At 47.9% G+C, this 15322-nt stretch overlaps 6 protein-coding genes across 6 annotated transcripts; 4 read left to right on the top strand and 2 right to left on the bottom strand.

Moving 5' to 3' along the window:
* Window positions 1-852: 852 nt before the first annotated feature.
* H6S33_002446 (uncharacterized protein) lies at window positions 853-2205 on the bottom strand (the record flags this gene model as incomplete). Its single annotated transcript, XM_044834298.1, has 10 exons — window positions 853-972; window positions 1031-1153; window positions 1222-1345; window positions 1428-1443; window positions 1603-1635; window positions 1726-1782; window positions 1847-1867; window positions 1959-1998; window positions 2063-2115; window positions 2196-2205. The coding sequence occupies 10 exons, from the start codon at window positions 2203-2205 to the stop codon at window positions 853-855; spliced, it is 597 nt and encodes a 198-aa protein (XP_044692607.1).
* Window positions 2206-2649: 444 nt separating this feature from the next.
* H6S33_002447 (uncharacterized protein) lies at window positions 2650-2850 on the top strand (the record flags this gene model as incomplete). The annotated part of the gene is made up of 1 exon (XM_044834299.1): window positions 2650-2850. The coding sequence occupies one exon, from the start codon at window positions 2650-2652 to the stop codon at window positions 2848-2850; it is 201 nt and encodes a 66-aa protein (XP_044692608.1).
* A 1810-nt stretch (window positions 2851-4660) lies between these two features.
* On the bottom strand, window positions 4661-7160 carry H6S33_002448 (uncharacterized protein; the record flags this gene model as incomplete). The annotated part of the gene is made up of 5 exons (XM_044834300.1): window positions 4661-4766; window positions 4821-4932; window positions 5301-5392; window positions 5780-6781; window positions 6838-7160. The coding sequence occupies 5 exons, from the start codon at window positions 7158-7160 to the stop codon at window positions 4661-4663; spliced, it is 1635 nt and encodes a 544-aa protein (XP_044692609.1).
* A 53-nt stretch (window positions 7161-7213) lies between these two features.
* On the top strand, window positions 7214-8040 carry H6S33_002449 (uncharacterized protein; the record flags this gene model as incomplete). The annotated part of the gene is made up of 6 exons (XM_044834302.1): window positions 7214-7325; window positions 7395-7464; window positions 7512-7517; window positions 7591-7673; window positions 7883-7903; window positions 7985-8040. The coding sequence occupies 6 exons, from the start codon at window positions 7214-7216 to the stop codon at window positions 8038-8040; spliced, it is 348 nt and encodes a 115-aa protein (XP_044692610.1).
* Window positions 8041-8973: 933 nt separating this feature from the next.
* H6S33_002450 (uncharacterized protein) lies at window positions 8974-10562 on the top strand (the record flags this gene model as incomplete). The annotated part of the gene is made up of 2 exons (XM_044834303.1): window positions 8974-9290; window positions 9395-10562. 2 exons carry the CDS (start codon window positions 8974-8976, stop codon window positions 10560-10562), a joined length of 1485 nt encoding a protein of 494 aa, XP_044692611.1.
* Window positions 10563-14199: 3637 nt separating this feature from the next.
* H6S33_002451 (uncharacterized protein) lies at window positions 14200-14487 on the top strand (the record flags this gene model as incomplete). Its single annotated transcript, XM_044834304.1, has 1 exon — window positions 14200-14487. The coding sequence occupies one exon, from the start codon at window positions 14200-14202 to the stop codon at window positions 14485-14487; it is 288 nt and encodes a 95-aa protein (XP_044692612.1).
* Between the last annotated feature and the right edge of the window lie 835 nt (window positions 14488-15322).

Consider the following 15322-nt stretch of genomic DNA (forward strand, 5'->3'; position numbering starts at 1 on the left):
ACATAAACAGCACCGACCAGAAATCATGAGAAAAGACGACATATGACACTGGACTGGACTGGTCACATACAAGCAAAAATTCTTGGTGCCAAGCTCGCGCGAGTGATGGCTCATGACTGCAATCGCTTTTCTTTAACGCAACGATGGTGTAACGGACAGACATCACACTATGCCGGAGCTAGAAAAGGATTGGTTCAAAACATGCTAAATATGTGGGATAGGATATATCACAGCCAAAACGAGCAGGTACGACTAAAGATTTGGGAACACACTGCATGGCAGTCATTTTTTCTAACCACTAATATTTACATGGGTTCTCCAACTCCCCATTCTCCCTCCCCCTCATCATCACTCCTCCCCTTAGGCCTACTGCCAGCATATGCTGGAAAAACTTCCACCCTTCTATGGATAGTAAGGGCTCAGGCCCCGGCACGGTCGACAGGCAATATAGTATTCGCTATATACCCGATCATTAGCGACAACTCGATTGAACAAAGCAGGCGGGATAATGGGCGGTTGACTTACTCAAGTCGAGATGCGGCCGGGGCAACACAGATGTTGCCGTCTGATCCCATGCAGGGGACAACATCTTTCGGAGTGCTTCAAGCACGATATGGGTTTGGGGTTTGGGTTCACCCAAACCCAGGGGACACGACTCTATCGATCAATGTCCCCTTATAGCCAGCATCTAGCATAGCTCGACAGCTAGGCATGAGAGGGTTAATGTTAGCAAAAAGAGTTATGCGGAGATGGGAAATAAGCATTGGTCAACGGTGAAGACATACCAAATGCTCTTAAGAGCTCCAGCTGCGATCTCCGGTTTTGGGGTTCCTCATGTTTCGGAGGGCACCCTCATGTCATCTTTGACAATTTAACCAGGTAGTCGGGACCGTGCTTTACGAGCAGCAGCACCCGTCGAGATGGATCGGGCCTGGCGGCAGCAGGCGTAGAGCACCGAGTGAGGAAGGGCACCTGTTGTATTCAACGTCAGCAAAGATGCAGAATGTTACAGCAGGAACTTCGAACTTACAAGAAACCACAGGCATCTCAACTCGTTATGAAGGAGGATGGCCTGTGGGGAAAGGAAATGTATGGAGCTCTCGGCTCGTTGAGACGACTCCAGCCGGATAGATTTTCCGACTCTGTTGATTCTCTGTGTGATCATTGACCAAGTTGTTAGTATATACAGAGAGAATTGCCAGTTACTGTGAGGGAACTTACAGCGAATCTTTTGCAAAACACCGAGGTACCCCTTACAGCAAGATGCCGTAGGCGGAAGCTCTTCCTCTCAGAGACTCCCAGGCAGGATTGGCCCTCCTTGCCATGTCCTCCCCCAGGCACGCAGCTGGATGGGTGTTAGTAATTTGAAATATATATTGGATGCAGAATAGCACAATTAATTCACTGCAGAATGTTTCAATACTTACACCACAATATGAGTGGCTCAAGAGCCAAACTCAGGCATTGAGCATGCCGAAAGTAGAAACCTTCCCTGTGTTCGTGGTAGAGACAATCGGGTCTCCCTTACAGCATCATCGCGAGAAAAAAGTTGGTCAATCTCTGAAAATGGCCAGAGTAAGCTAAGAGGGCTGTGGGGTCGACCCTCATTAAACCATCTGTCGAAGCTCTTTAGGCCTGGGTTCACGGGTGGTAAGTGTTAGTATCTTCCAATGAAATTCAAATCTAAGTAATTAATTCACTGGCTAATAAATAGAAAAAACTTACTGGATGCAATGAGTTTGGCCCGAGAGCCAAACTCAGGCATACAAGATGCCAAACCTCCTTGTATTTGTGGTATAGACAATCGGGTTTCCCTTACAGGATAGTGGGTCGATCCCCACCGCACCAGAGATCAGATTCTCAAGGTCTGGGTTCCCGGGTAATAAGTGTTAGTATATCTTTTCACAAACGCAAATCCAATTAAAGTAATTCACAGGCTAACAAAGAAAAAAACTTACTGGATGAGAATGTGAGTGGCTCGAGAGCCAAAGCCATTAACTGACCGTTGCAGTAGGAATTAATGGAACCTGAGGTTCAAAGTAAAAAGAGGCGTTTAGACAACCGTGTCTCTCTTATAGAGCAGCTGGGTATCCTCTTGACCCCCCCCCCAAACACCTAAGTAAATAATTATTAGCACATATTTACTAAAAGCAGCGAAATCAGTTAACTCATTTGCAAAAGAAAAAAATACTTACACAAAACCATTTTCTAGACAACCAGGTCTCTCTTACAGGCAGGCAGGCAGGCAGGAGGATATAGCATCCATCTCTGCCTCCGTCAGGCAGGAGGGATAGCATCCATCTCCGCCTCAGCCGAAGGCACCCAGGCAGGATGCATTCGGCCCTCGAGAGTCCACTAGCTCGACGTACAGAGCTAGGGCTTCGAGACGGAGGAGGAGATGTTGCTGCTGCTGCTGCCGCTTCTGTTGCTTCTGTTGCTGCTGCTGCTGCTTCGGCCGCTCCCAATCCATCCAGATCTCCCTCCCTCCCTATGAAAGAGGGGACTGAAATGACCTTGGGGAGGTGAAGGCGGGCTCTGGCAGATTTTTCTCTGGTTAGCAGGAGATAATTAAGAAGAGGAGGAGGAGGAGGAGGAAGGGTGGTTTTGTATATTTTCTTTGGAAGAACTTACGGAAGATCCGGAAGAGGGATGAAGTTCCCTCAATATCGATTGGTGAAGGAGGTAGAGGGACTCCAGAGGATCGGACCTCTGAAGCTCTGGTCCGCGAAGCTCCCAGATTTATTGGGAAGCTCCCGAGAGAAGAAGATATTGGAGGAGGAGGAGAAGGAGGGAAGGATGGAGACAGAGGCGGAGACAGAAGCAGAGGCAGAGAGAGGCAGTGAAGCTTAAAGCTCACGAGAGAAGAATAAGGAGGCAGGAAGGCCCCGTATATCTCCCAAACTGGAGATAAAATCCTACCTCCTCCCCTCCCTCCAGAAAAAGAGGAGCAGTTAGCCCTGAAATTTCTTTTTTTTCGAGGGATATGATCCCGTGAGGAACCAAGTTCATTGAAGAACTTGGAGAGGGTTTGGATCTTTCCATGGAATGGGGTAATATGATCCATTTGAGGAATCAAGATGTGGGGGATTAAGGATATTGGGGATTAATGATATGGGGGATTAATGATGAATGATGAGGAGAGAAAGAGGAGAAGAGGGAGAGAAGAAGTAGACGGAGACGGGAAAACCCATGACAAAGCATATACTGGAATATTCGCTGAGCCACCGTGGATTACTCTAGTTCAATGGCAGAGCTAGTTTACGGGTCGGCATATAGTGGGGACAGGGGACGGGAGATACATTTTTGAGGAAGTATACATGAATTTATTTGTGGGGTTACATGTACGGATTAAGAGGCTCGTGCATATCCTTGGGTGCGGGAAGAGGGAAGAGGGTAAATGTAGGTTTGATATATGACGCGGACATCTGGTTTTCATCCTTGATTGCTTATAATCAACTCTAATAATCCAATCCCCCAATCCTCTCCTATCCATCTAATATTTTCGGGGACGTTGATATTTGCTACTATTCAATCTCATAGATTTTAATTATTAGAGACTACGAGTACTAGCGTGGTACGAATGCGGCCATCGTATAATTTACTACATGTAGTGGCCCGTACAGATGTGCTGTTTTTACTAACATACAAATTACCGCTAATGATGAAGCGCCAGTTATCGTTAGTTGCATGTAGCCCGTGTAGTGCGGCCACGGTAGGCCAGTATTCTGCGTCTGCCCTTCCGAGTGATCAGTTATGAGTGGGTCCCCCCTACAATCCCGCGAGCGATGATCCGCCCATGAGGACAAGTCTTATCTAATAAAATGCTTTCTAATTGCTCAACTTGTGTTGAACGAATTCATCAAGTTCATTAGGAATCGAATCCATTCATAATATATTATTATTATACAAGCAGGAACACGGATATTGCCGGCCTGGTAGAAACTTCTTGCGCCGTTGAATAAATCCCTGAAGTACTGGTGCAGAGTATACGTTTGTAATACACCCGCTGAACCCATTTTAGCGTACTAGCACAGTCGAGCCGTGCTAGTACAGAAGTCCATACTGAATACTTGTTTACATGCAGTGTTTGGCAGCTAGTCAGTCAGGGTGATCGATCTCGAGATGGAAGATCGACCGCGGCTGGACGGGAGAGGAAGAGTTTTTATTCCAGAGCGGCCGCTGGGGATAAATGAGGACAAGGTAACAATGGAGATTCGTATCTGAAGGCCCGGTTAGTTGCGGTGTTCCTGTATCGGCCCGAACATGATCACCTAGACCCACGCCAAGCCGGTCGGCGATAGATCAAATCCAGAGTTATGAAGTGGTACTACATACCACGCCATCTAGATTCCATCTTTTATTGGCGACCGCCATTTCAATGAGATCCCGAATCTGCCATCTGTTCTCATTGGTGTGCCATAAGTGTTTTCAGCGTATTCCGTGTATCAAGCTGGCCGGTTATCTCTTCGTTTGTCCCGCGTTCCACTCAGTTTTAGCGTGAAGATATTCACCAGGCTAGCTGTTATCAGGGCCGGCTGTAACGGTGCCAAAATAGTAAGATCTGTTGACTGGCGTGACTTTCTGTGGATTTGCAAGAAAACCTGCCTAACTGCTCCACGCCACAGTGCTTGAAAACAGAGCTTTTTGTCCAGTGGCTTGATCATGGTGTTGCGTCGGTGAGGAAAAGACTATAAAGGCAGAGATATTGCCCATCATGCGAGTTTTCGTTGACTCTTTGACCTTTGGGTAACAGTGCATGATCACAACTAGAATCAATCAATCAATCAATCAATCAACTAGAATCACAAAATATCACTCACTCGCTACTCAATCCCGATCGATGGTTCCACAACTCAGACCCCTCGAATCCATCAGCCAAGTTTAACTCCCTTCTTATTACGACCTCTGAGGCTCTAAGGGTCAGATCAAACACTGTTTCTTGAGCTGTCAGCGCTGTCCCCTGTTTTGTGTAAGGCAAAAAGCCACAGCGAACCCGAGCAAGCGATTGGAGATAGATTGACTCAGATCGGGTAATTGATAAGAACATCACATCACGGAATTTGTTAAAGCCACACTTCCACCCTTTGCCAGAATCTAGAGTACTGGCAGATTAAGGTAAACTTCATTCTAAATTAAAGGAGACTTTTAAGATACAGTACAGGGGGTATTTAACATTACATTAAGTTTTTATAATCGATCCTCTAGACTCTTAGCTCATGCTGCTCAATATAGTAATCATCCGCCAACCTCTCCCCACTCCCAGTCTACGCCACAGGATTTACAAGCCTCCTCCCACTCACCGTCACACTCGGGGCACTCCTCATTTATCGGGATACTGGCAAATAGTTGTATACCCACTGGGAGGTGATGGATTTGCGCATTATAATTATTCCTGGGGGTTCCAGTTAGTGGGAGGCGTCACTGAATATATATATCATGATAGGGAAGTGGGGTGGGTCAAGACTACGTGGGAGGGAAAAAGGTATGTGGATAATCAACTACTTATATACAATAACCACAACCCTTGCAGCTAAAACAATGCGCGCAGCAAAAGAACAAAAGCACAGTAATATCTCTCTCTCACTCATAAAACTTTTTGGATAATCCGCCCTGCATAGTCAACAGCAACCACTTTTCTTGAGTAGGAAGACAACAATGAAAAACGGGATATCATAGTCGCTCCTACTGTCTCCTTCTCCCACCATCTCTCACCGGAAAAGAAAAAAACCATAAAACAAGTTCAAGTCAAAGCTAAAAAGGAGCAAAAGTGGATACTCACCCCAAGAACCCCCTGAAAGTCTCTCTTTCTTCTCCTGCATTATCGAATTCCCACACGCCTACTCCAGCGCCATTCTCGCCCCTCTCCTCACTCTTAGCCTCTAAGAGATCTACGAGATCTTCCATATTGCTTTGTGCCCTCACCGACCATCCAAGTTTCTTGTTAACCCTCACGATTCTCAACTCACTCAGTCGTTCCTCTGCGACTGCGATAAAGACTTCGTCCGGAGAGACTTTGTGCTCGATCCCTAGGTTGCCACTCGAGTCCAAGTCAAGTCGTCGGAGTGGATGACCTACGGGAGTGTTGTCTTCATCAAACATGTGGCAGGAGATGTAATCCACTGCGACTAGCAACTTTGTGAGATTTGGGCACATTACAAGGATCTTGTCGAGTGAGTTGTAGGGAAGACAAGGAATATTGTATCCGACGCTGAGGGATGTGAGTTGTTGGCCTAACTTGTTCAATAGGTTGTGTACTGAGGCGTTTTTGGCGAACGGGCAATGAGATATCTGCAGCTCTTTGAGCGTTGGTGGGATGGTGGCGTTAATGAGGAAGGAATTACTGATCCCGCCGGCTAGCGAGAACTTTTCGATCCGTGCAGGCCAGCGGAACTCCACCTTACCGCGATCAAAGATGGACGAACGGGGGAATTTGAGTGTGAGGAGATGCGGGAGGTCTTGGATATGCGTAAACAAGCTGTCGAGGCTCACGCTCTGTGAGACAAGGGAGAGGTCCAGGAGCCGCAACTTTTTGCAGTGACCAAGGGCCACAAGGCAAATATACCCAAATGATGCCTGAGGGGCAACAAACTCCTCGAGTGAAGTGTGCGTGCGCCGTAGAAGGCGAGCTGTGAATGAGGGCTTTCCCTCGTGTATTATGCGTGAGAGGTCAAGGCGACGGATTAGTGATGATAGTGGGGTGGTCTTGACCGGAGACGAGGTGGGGGTAATCGTCGACACGAATTTCAGGTAATTTCGTGAGGTGATTTTGGGGTAGCAATACCTGTTTATAAGTTAGTTTCGAGGATGCGCATCTGGTTTTTGAAAAGGTGCTGTTACAGATGTGAGGTCGCCGCAAAATACCACTGCCGGCACACCTTACTGGCCGCCGCGAACGTCTCCTGGTCCCTCGGATTTACAAAGTCGAGGGCCAGGCAGATCAGCTCCATGGGCAATGTTACCGGCTTCTTCTTGCCTACGGCCGCCACAGGACTAGGCGGCGGCGTTAATTCGAGTATTGACCTTCGCTGCTCTATGTCTGCCGCGATATTTGTTGTGGTAGCGGCGGTGGATGGAGGCGGGTTGGCGGCCTCGAGAAGGTCGTTGGTCAGTGACAGGAGCTTGTTCCCGATTAGGAGCAGCTCCTCGTCATCGTCACTCATGGGAACCGGAGCATTTGATAGTGAGAGTGCATTGAGGGAATCAGAGAGGCCTGATGCGATGGGCATTGAACAATATCGGGGGGCGGATTAGGGAAGGGGGTGGATGGGATGAAAGGCCGTTGAGATGGGATGGAGATGGGGATAAGAGCCTCAGCAGAGATGGATGTGGGTGTTCGTCGAGTATTTGAGATGTAGTCAGGTTGGTGTCGGATGAATCACTAACTCTACTAATAGATGGACGAATAACCAAGATATGGGGACGCACGGCTCCCAAAAGGAATATGGCGGAGAACGAAAGAAAGAGGTGAGAGGAGGAAGGAAAGGAAAGGACGAATATGAGAAGAACTTAAGAAAAAAGTAGGTACACAGCTGCTGCTCTCTTTCCAGAAGCAGGCAACACAGGAACAGAAAAAAAAAGTTTACAGGTCAGGCTCAAAAATGTGGATATGCAGCGAATTATGGAAGAAAGAGCAGAGCAGCGTAGCGTAGCGGGGCCCTTTACGAAGAAGCTAGGTACTAGGAAGAAGGCACCGGGAGTTTTGTAATCAGTATTATTACTCTAGCACCAACCATCATCCATCGTGCAGGTTTTTTAGCAGCAGCAGGTTTGGCAGCAGCAGCAGCAGATTGATGCGTAGCTGTCTTGTCGAAGGGGGAACGGACCGGGATGCAGTAGAGCGAGTAGGTAATCTATATGCAATAAACCTGGCCAACCCGGACAGCAACTGGGGGGGAATTGAGAGGTGAGTGAGCGCGTGTGAATCGAATCGAGACGACTGTGTGTATGCATGATAACTAACTGTAACTAACCTCACCGTAAGTAGACCATGCAGGTCGGGGCACTCTACAGACAGTGTCAGACAGACAGACAGACATCTAGTACTGAACAACCACCACCATCTCGACCACAACCACCTCAACAACATCTGCAGGGTCTGTCTGTCCGGGGGTATTTGATAGAAAACGTCGAGCATCAGCGAGATCGAGTGTAGAACCTTACTCTAGTCTATCCAAAGCGAGAGATCGAGACGGAAGGACAGAGACAGCCAGGCACGACTTCCCAGAACCGGTTTTTCCCTGGAGATCTCGTGTGTATACAACTTCCGGTAGAATTATTGCGAAAGTGGGTTCCCCGTGACCCGATAGTCCTATTGGCCCTTAAAAGATTTTTTGCTACGAGCACAGACCAACAAAATCCACTCTTTTAGCTCTGACTTTCGCAATAATTCTACCGGAAACTGTAGATGTCGCTCAAAGACTAGCTGCCCGAGTCCGCGCGCGCTCCCCCCCACCTCCCTCTCAGGTACAAGATGCAAATCGTCTAACCGTTACTCTACTCGGTGATGCTCGCCATCGTCCATCTCGCCCATCTCGCCCATCTCGCTCCATCGCATCTCACACAGATGTGTCAGTGCATGAGTGCACAGTAGTAGAGCCGAGCAAAGCAGTAGTACATATATCTAGAACAGAGAGTTAGACATAGAAGACAGAGTTTGTTTGTCTCAGCGCCCACGATGTGATTCATGCTTTAGGGTGCCCTTAAGTTCCAGAGGGATCAGATGTGCCGCGTCTGGACGTATCGGGGAGCACATTCACACACACACACACCCTAAACTGGATGCGCTACTCGGCAGGGATCCCGAAACGGAGCTGCCGGAAAGCTTGGCGGTTGCGAGCGAGTCAACGACAGCTCTATCCACAGCACTATCCACAGCACATCCACAGCACTGTCTGAACCTCAATTGTTCACAACCACTCACTTCACATTGGCATATTCCCACTCACAACTTTTAACCCAGACAGACTCGCAGTAATGGCCAATAAGCGCAAGAAGAACCAAAAGTCCCGCCCAAATACCCATCACGACACCAGCGGCGGTGGTGGTCCCAGCAACTACAATAATAGTAATAGCAACACCTACGACCAAACCCACCACCACAAGCGCCCACGCTACAATAACAATAACAATAATAACAGCACCTCCGAAACAGCACTTCCATTGGATGGTCCCCGTCACGGCTACATCGACCCCCACACTGGTCAGCGCGGCGCGTTCCCGGGGCTGGAGGACGATGACGGAGAGTTCTATGGGCCGGCTAATGACGGAATGGACTATCTGAAGATGGTTAGGTGGGTTTCTCTCCCTTTCCTTGTCTTTTGGTACTGTGGAGGTTGAGATTAACGCGGGAGGGGTGGGTGAAGGTATGGTTGGCTGATGGGTAAGTACGAGATAGATCTGAAGCAAAGGGTGTTCCATCGCTGCTCATTGCCGGGCAGAAAAACGTAGTCGTGAAGCCACCCCCACGAGAACCGACATTCGTAGAGGCAACCGACGAGCTTCCATATGACGACGGCGATGCGCCCCTTAGCTATGATGACGACCAGCTTACAGAGAAGAAAGACGACGCCGACGCTGCCGGCTGGTATCACGACGGCACCTATACTGCTGCACCGCTGCCAACTCTCGCCGCCGAAGCCGCACCGCCTCCCCCCTGGCACAACTCCCTGCTCGCGCGCTTTACGGCGCTGCGTACTGCGTTCATTAGGAACCCACCGCGGGCGTCACGGCCGCTCGTGGCCACGAACCTCAAGATGTGGCGGCAGCGCCAGTACTGGAATGTGCATGCGGCAGGGACGAAGCCGACGGCAGGGGTTCTGGCCGGGCTAGACCAGCAAATGACGTTGACGCTGCTGGAGTGGTTGACGGCCATGCTGCGGTCAGGTCGGGGCGGGGGAAAGGGAGGGTTCGTGGGGGTTAATATGAAAGGGTACTGGGCAGAGTGGGTCTGGGGGTGTCTGGTTAGGCTGGATGAGTGCCTAACTGCAGATGAGATCTATGTTGTCAGGGAGCTCGGGAAGAAGTGCCTGAAGATTAGGAAGGGCATGATTGATATGAAGGTAGGGTGGGACGAGGGTGGCCATGGGGATGAAGAGGAGGAGCCAGAGCAGGATGATGAGGAGCTCGAGAACGAGCCGGAAGATGCGGAGGAGGCTGTCCAAGCTCAGGAGCAACCTGAGGAGGGCGAATGCTCCTCTGACCCGGAACCTGTCTCCACCGTCCCTGCGGCCGCTACCCCAACTCCAAACCCCGCCGAGATCTCACTCGACGACGACGAAGAAGCCCCCGCCTCTAACCCCGCCGAAATTGCCATTGACAACACCGCTAATCCCGCTGCCGAAGATACGGCTGTATATGATCCTCCGATCAAGATCGAAGAGATACCCCCCTCGCCTCCGCGCTCGCCAAAACCGTCGACAGAGGGCATCAAGGAGCATAGCTATGCGGATATCATTGGTGCGCTCGATATGATCATTAGTGTTGTCGGCGGCTTCTTTGGGCAGAGGGATCTATTGCTGGAGAGGGAGGCGCAGGGAATGGCGGGCTGTTTTGCCGCTGCCTAGTGTCTCTGGGTTTCGAGGAGAATTAAAAGGGGTTTTAGATAGATATTTGTAATGATCATGGTGAGGCAGCTATGTTTCCCGAAATTGCTAATATGGCCGAGTGCGAGCCTGTGATTCTGACTCTTGGTTTGTGCTGTATCTAAAAGGTGTAATTAATGATAGTTAAAAGTTGCATACCCCTTCTTTCCTGCCTTTTCCAGTTCTGGTGACGATCGTCGCAACTCTTCCATATCGTGATTCGTGATTCCTAGAACACCTACCCCCTCCCAAAGAAGAAATGCACAGGGATTTCTTGTATGTTGGACTTCGGACGTACCTGCTTTCGCCCACCTCACCCCCGAATATGCTCATGCAGGCCATCGACTGTGCAGGGATGCGGACGTTACTTGCTTGCTTTCCTTAGCGCCGGCCTTGAGGCCGAAGGTCGTATATGTGTGTGCGTGTGTCACAGTGCGTGCGGGGGTGGGGGTGGGTTATCAGATTGTTCTGGAAGCATGAAGGGTCTTTTTCCTTGTTTTCTGTGTTTTTACATTGGGGGCGCCGGGGGGGAGATGGGGGCCGCGGGGGGGGGGGGGGGGGGGAGGTCAGAGCTCTCCAGTGGGTAGATATACGAGGGAAGAATGATATGACCTCATGAGCCAGAAAATATAGACTTCACGAATCCGGCCAACTGGTCATAAGGATATATTGCCGTGACGTGTCTAGTCTCAATTCCTTTAGCCAGAGAACGATACAAATAACGCTCATGTCGATGTGGCATAAACCTCGGCTTCTAGAAGTATTACAGTATGCCTTGGGCCGCCGAACATCGAGATATCTGGCCATAGGGACTTAGGTCTTGGCATATTTAAAACCAGGGTTAGGTGAGGAAACAGACAGAAAATGCCAGGTTCATACTACTTGTAGCCTCGTACCCATCCCCTAGCAAGCTGCTCGCCTTGTAGCGGATTTTTGTCCAATCTGTGAAGGGCCGGGTTTGGTATGCGGCTGTGAGAGTCACACGTAGGATTAAGGTGTAGTTGGTGTTCTGGGTGATGTTAAAAATGTGGTGGTATTCTGGTCTCTTAAGGGTGGAGTTGGGTAAAGAAATAAGCTTTAGGGGGATTGTGGAGGGTTGGAATAGATCAGGGATGCAAGATAGTTCCGTTCCCCAGTGCTTATTCTGCGCGTGTTGTTAAACCTTGATCTGAATCGGCAGGATCCTAGAAAAAATAGAGTAATATCCTATAGTAAGCAATCATTGAAATGGTATACGCAACCAGAATCCTTGTTGCAATCATCGTTTAGGCCCCCGAATTTGAATCATTGACCTCAGTTGCTGCTCCTGTGGAAATTGTGGGACCGTGTTACGACTCGACATAGATTATCACTCGGCCTTGGCCTTGGCGTTCAAGAGTCAATGTCAACCATTATTCTGGTGAATATACTTATATAGGTATAGATAGGATCAGGGAATATTTAGGCTCGAAACATCTCCTGAATACCAATGGGATTAAGAAACTACATGTACCTAGTTTGAAATGTGGCCGGGAGAATTGAATGCGAGTGATAGAGAAAAATATCAGGTTTCCCTACATGTTATTGAGAATTTCCGTATATGACAGGAGATAGATCAATTAGCGATCTTAGATCTGTTACTCAGTGACTGCTACTTCTCACTGAGTAGCAGCAGGCAGAATGTATCTCGGCCGGCCATGTTCGAAAGACAAGGGTGGTACCGGTACATTAATCACTTTCGGGTAGAGTATCACGGTAGTGTGGGGTACCAGGGTTTGTTAAGAACCATTGCTGAAGGCAGTACTACATGTACTTTTACGACTCCCCCTAAGCCTACCATCTAATTATGCCAGCTATCAAAGTTTAGGCCCGGCACTTGCGTATTACCTAGATTCAGAGCTACTATGCCCTTTTTACTCTTCAATTGCAAGTGAGAATATTATGTTCAGACGTTTGTTTTAATCAAAGAAACCACTATCTTCGAGCCATATATCAAGATGTTCCGTCTTGAAGGTATTATATACAAGCATGGATACCTTTTTGCCCTTTTTCAAATGAATTGGGGGAAAAAATAGGTAGGTAAGTTCTAATCTTATCGCCCGTGCCCGCATGGCTGCACTGAATTTTAAGTTATCTGATCTTCTCTCTCCCCCCCCCCCCCCCCCCCAACCCCAAACCTCTTCTTCTTCTTTTCTTCTCCCTCTTCATCCCTCGCTGCATACATATACCAGTACCGATTTCTTCGTGCAATTCCAGAACCTCATCAGAGTTTTCAGGAATCGATCATCAAACTCTCATCAATTCATGATCGGAAATAGCGAATCAACATATCGACACTGCATCAAATCTGCTTGTCAACACAGCAGCGAAGAAGCTCTGCATCATCAGAAGCATCTACGGTATCATCAAAATCTCTCACAACTAATCATCACTCGATCTATACTAATAATACTTTATAAGACACTGCCTCTGTACTGGCCTCACGATCATGATCATTATTAATCGATCATCCCTTGGTTCTTACCAAGAACACCTTTTTTACTGCCCTCACGATCATTCCTAATCATCATCTCGCCATCAATTAATTATGGCTCGTCTTTTGAGGGATGATAAGATTTCTGCACTAGCAGATCTCGATGGTTCAGCAATTTTCGAGGATGATGGTTTATGTAAGTATTTAACTACCTGCTGATATCTTTGATGATTTCGATGCTAATTAAATAATAAAAAGGTGATCATGATGATGATAGACACTAGAGGAAAAGGTGACCCCAATGTGGAGCCAAAACCGACTCGATATCTCCACTTAGGGAGTTCCCAGGCCTAAGAACAGACAGGTCGAGTAATGTAGCTGGGATAAAGCTAGCAGATGTGGAGGATAAAATGGATGAGTAGAGGGCAGTGGCGAAGACATATTTTCGACGAATTGGAAGGTCAGTAGTGATATTATCTGAGCCTATCAACACGAGCGTGGAGGACTAGGCTAATCCGGGAGCAGAGATACCGAGAAACATGCCCTACAATCCCCACTCATACAATCCACGTCAGGAATCACGTTTTCCTCGATACAACATCAGAAATTTCAATTTCAAAATACCAATTCCACACAGATATACCAGAGAGGAAACAGGCACAGTTCCATCCTTCTTGTCCATCAGGGGCCCTGTTCTCTCGCGGTCAACTTCTCCTGTCGAAATTAAAGAAGAAGAATTGGCGAACAAACACCCTAGTCAACTAATTTCTCCCTTGCGGCTTGGGTATAATGTATATACCATGAGTGAGGATGAGCTTCGTGAGGCTCAAGCTTCCTCGGTGCCCCAATTCTCACTGATATTGGTCGAAAGGGTCTCCGAGCATCAAGGAGAAAAATGAGCCGGTGCATTCAAAATGGATTGCAAGGACCCGGAATCATTGGCCCCATTGTGAGGGGATCAGGGTCACGGAAATGATCGATCCAGGATATCAGGCCCTGAGAGGAAAAGGTAAATATATCACAACACTGTAATTGTTTGACTTGAGGCTAATTATATTTGCAGCTACCCACTCTAAGCTACCATATAGCCTCAAGTCCAAATACTCCTACAACAAGGCAGCTGCACGGATATTCAACCTCAACAACCGCTGAAGACACCACACGGAGATGGATCTCCATCACCTCCATGCCCGCGATGCAAAGTGGACCTTCGAATCCTACTTTCTCATTCTCGAGAAAATTCCGGACGAATTCCGCCCAGCGTTCCTGACCATTATCTTTGGCAGCAGGGGAAATCGCAGCCGCCCTAGGGGAATTGCAATCCTGCGCTGCCAAGTACTGTTGTCAGCCAAATGTGTCGGGACTTTGGAAAACAACTTTGGGTCAAGGATGAAGAAGAAGATGAAGGGATATGGAAAATCCTCCCAGCAGGCTTCCCAGGGACGCTATTCATAGCTCCCGGCTGCCCGTGATCAGACTATTAGTCAGAACTGGAGGTAAAGGGGTTACTTGGAAGTAATTTCAAACGCGGGGATGCGAGTATCGGTGCCTGTGCTGTGCTTGGGTTACTTGGAGGTAACTTCAAACGCGGGGACACGAGTATCGGTGCCTGTGTTTGGGTTACTTGGAGGTGCCTGTGTTTGGGTAACTTGGATACAATATATATTTTCATATTTATTTCGTATACTACATCTAATATAATGTACTTAACAACTTGCACTTACCATTATCATGTGCCTTTGTGCATCACGCTCTACAATGTTTTCCTATTTTGCGGTCAATCCTTGCTTGTTATCTTTTCTTGTCCTGTCTTGTTTGGAACGGATCAATCAATAAATATAATCACAATATTATTCTTCTAACATGTATCCATCATCACAATATTCCTCTTGGCACATCTATTTGACCATGCGGATCACGCTCTAAGTAGGACTATTAGCTTAATTCTGTGTAGTAATCGATCAGGTATGTACTTCCGATCTTCAATATATCATTATACCGCAGTACTTCATTGCTCTCTCGAAATATGCGTCTCATACACTCGCAAAAGTAATGTGATTAACGTCGATGGTTTATTCGGAAATACAGGTATACGGTGGTCTCTTAACTTCTAACAAACTTCGCCCATTGCTTAGATCGATGTTCGAGTGAACTGGGACCTATAATGGGGACGATGTACTAGTTATCCAATTGGATGACAAGCTAGTGCGCTGGCGATTGCACTGATATTTATTCATTATAACACCAGAGAACTACCCAATCGGCCAAGTCTATTATGTACTGGATTAAC

The sequence above is a fragment of the Morchella sextelata genome (assembly GCF_020137385.1).
Source record: "Morchella sextelata strain SCLS chromosome Unknown scls_13, whole genome shotgun sequence".
Taxonomy (NCBI): Eukaryota; Fungi; Ascomycota; class Pezizomycetes; order Pezizales; family Morchellaceae; genus Morchella; species Morchella sextelata.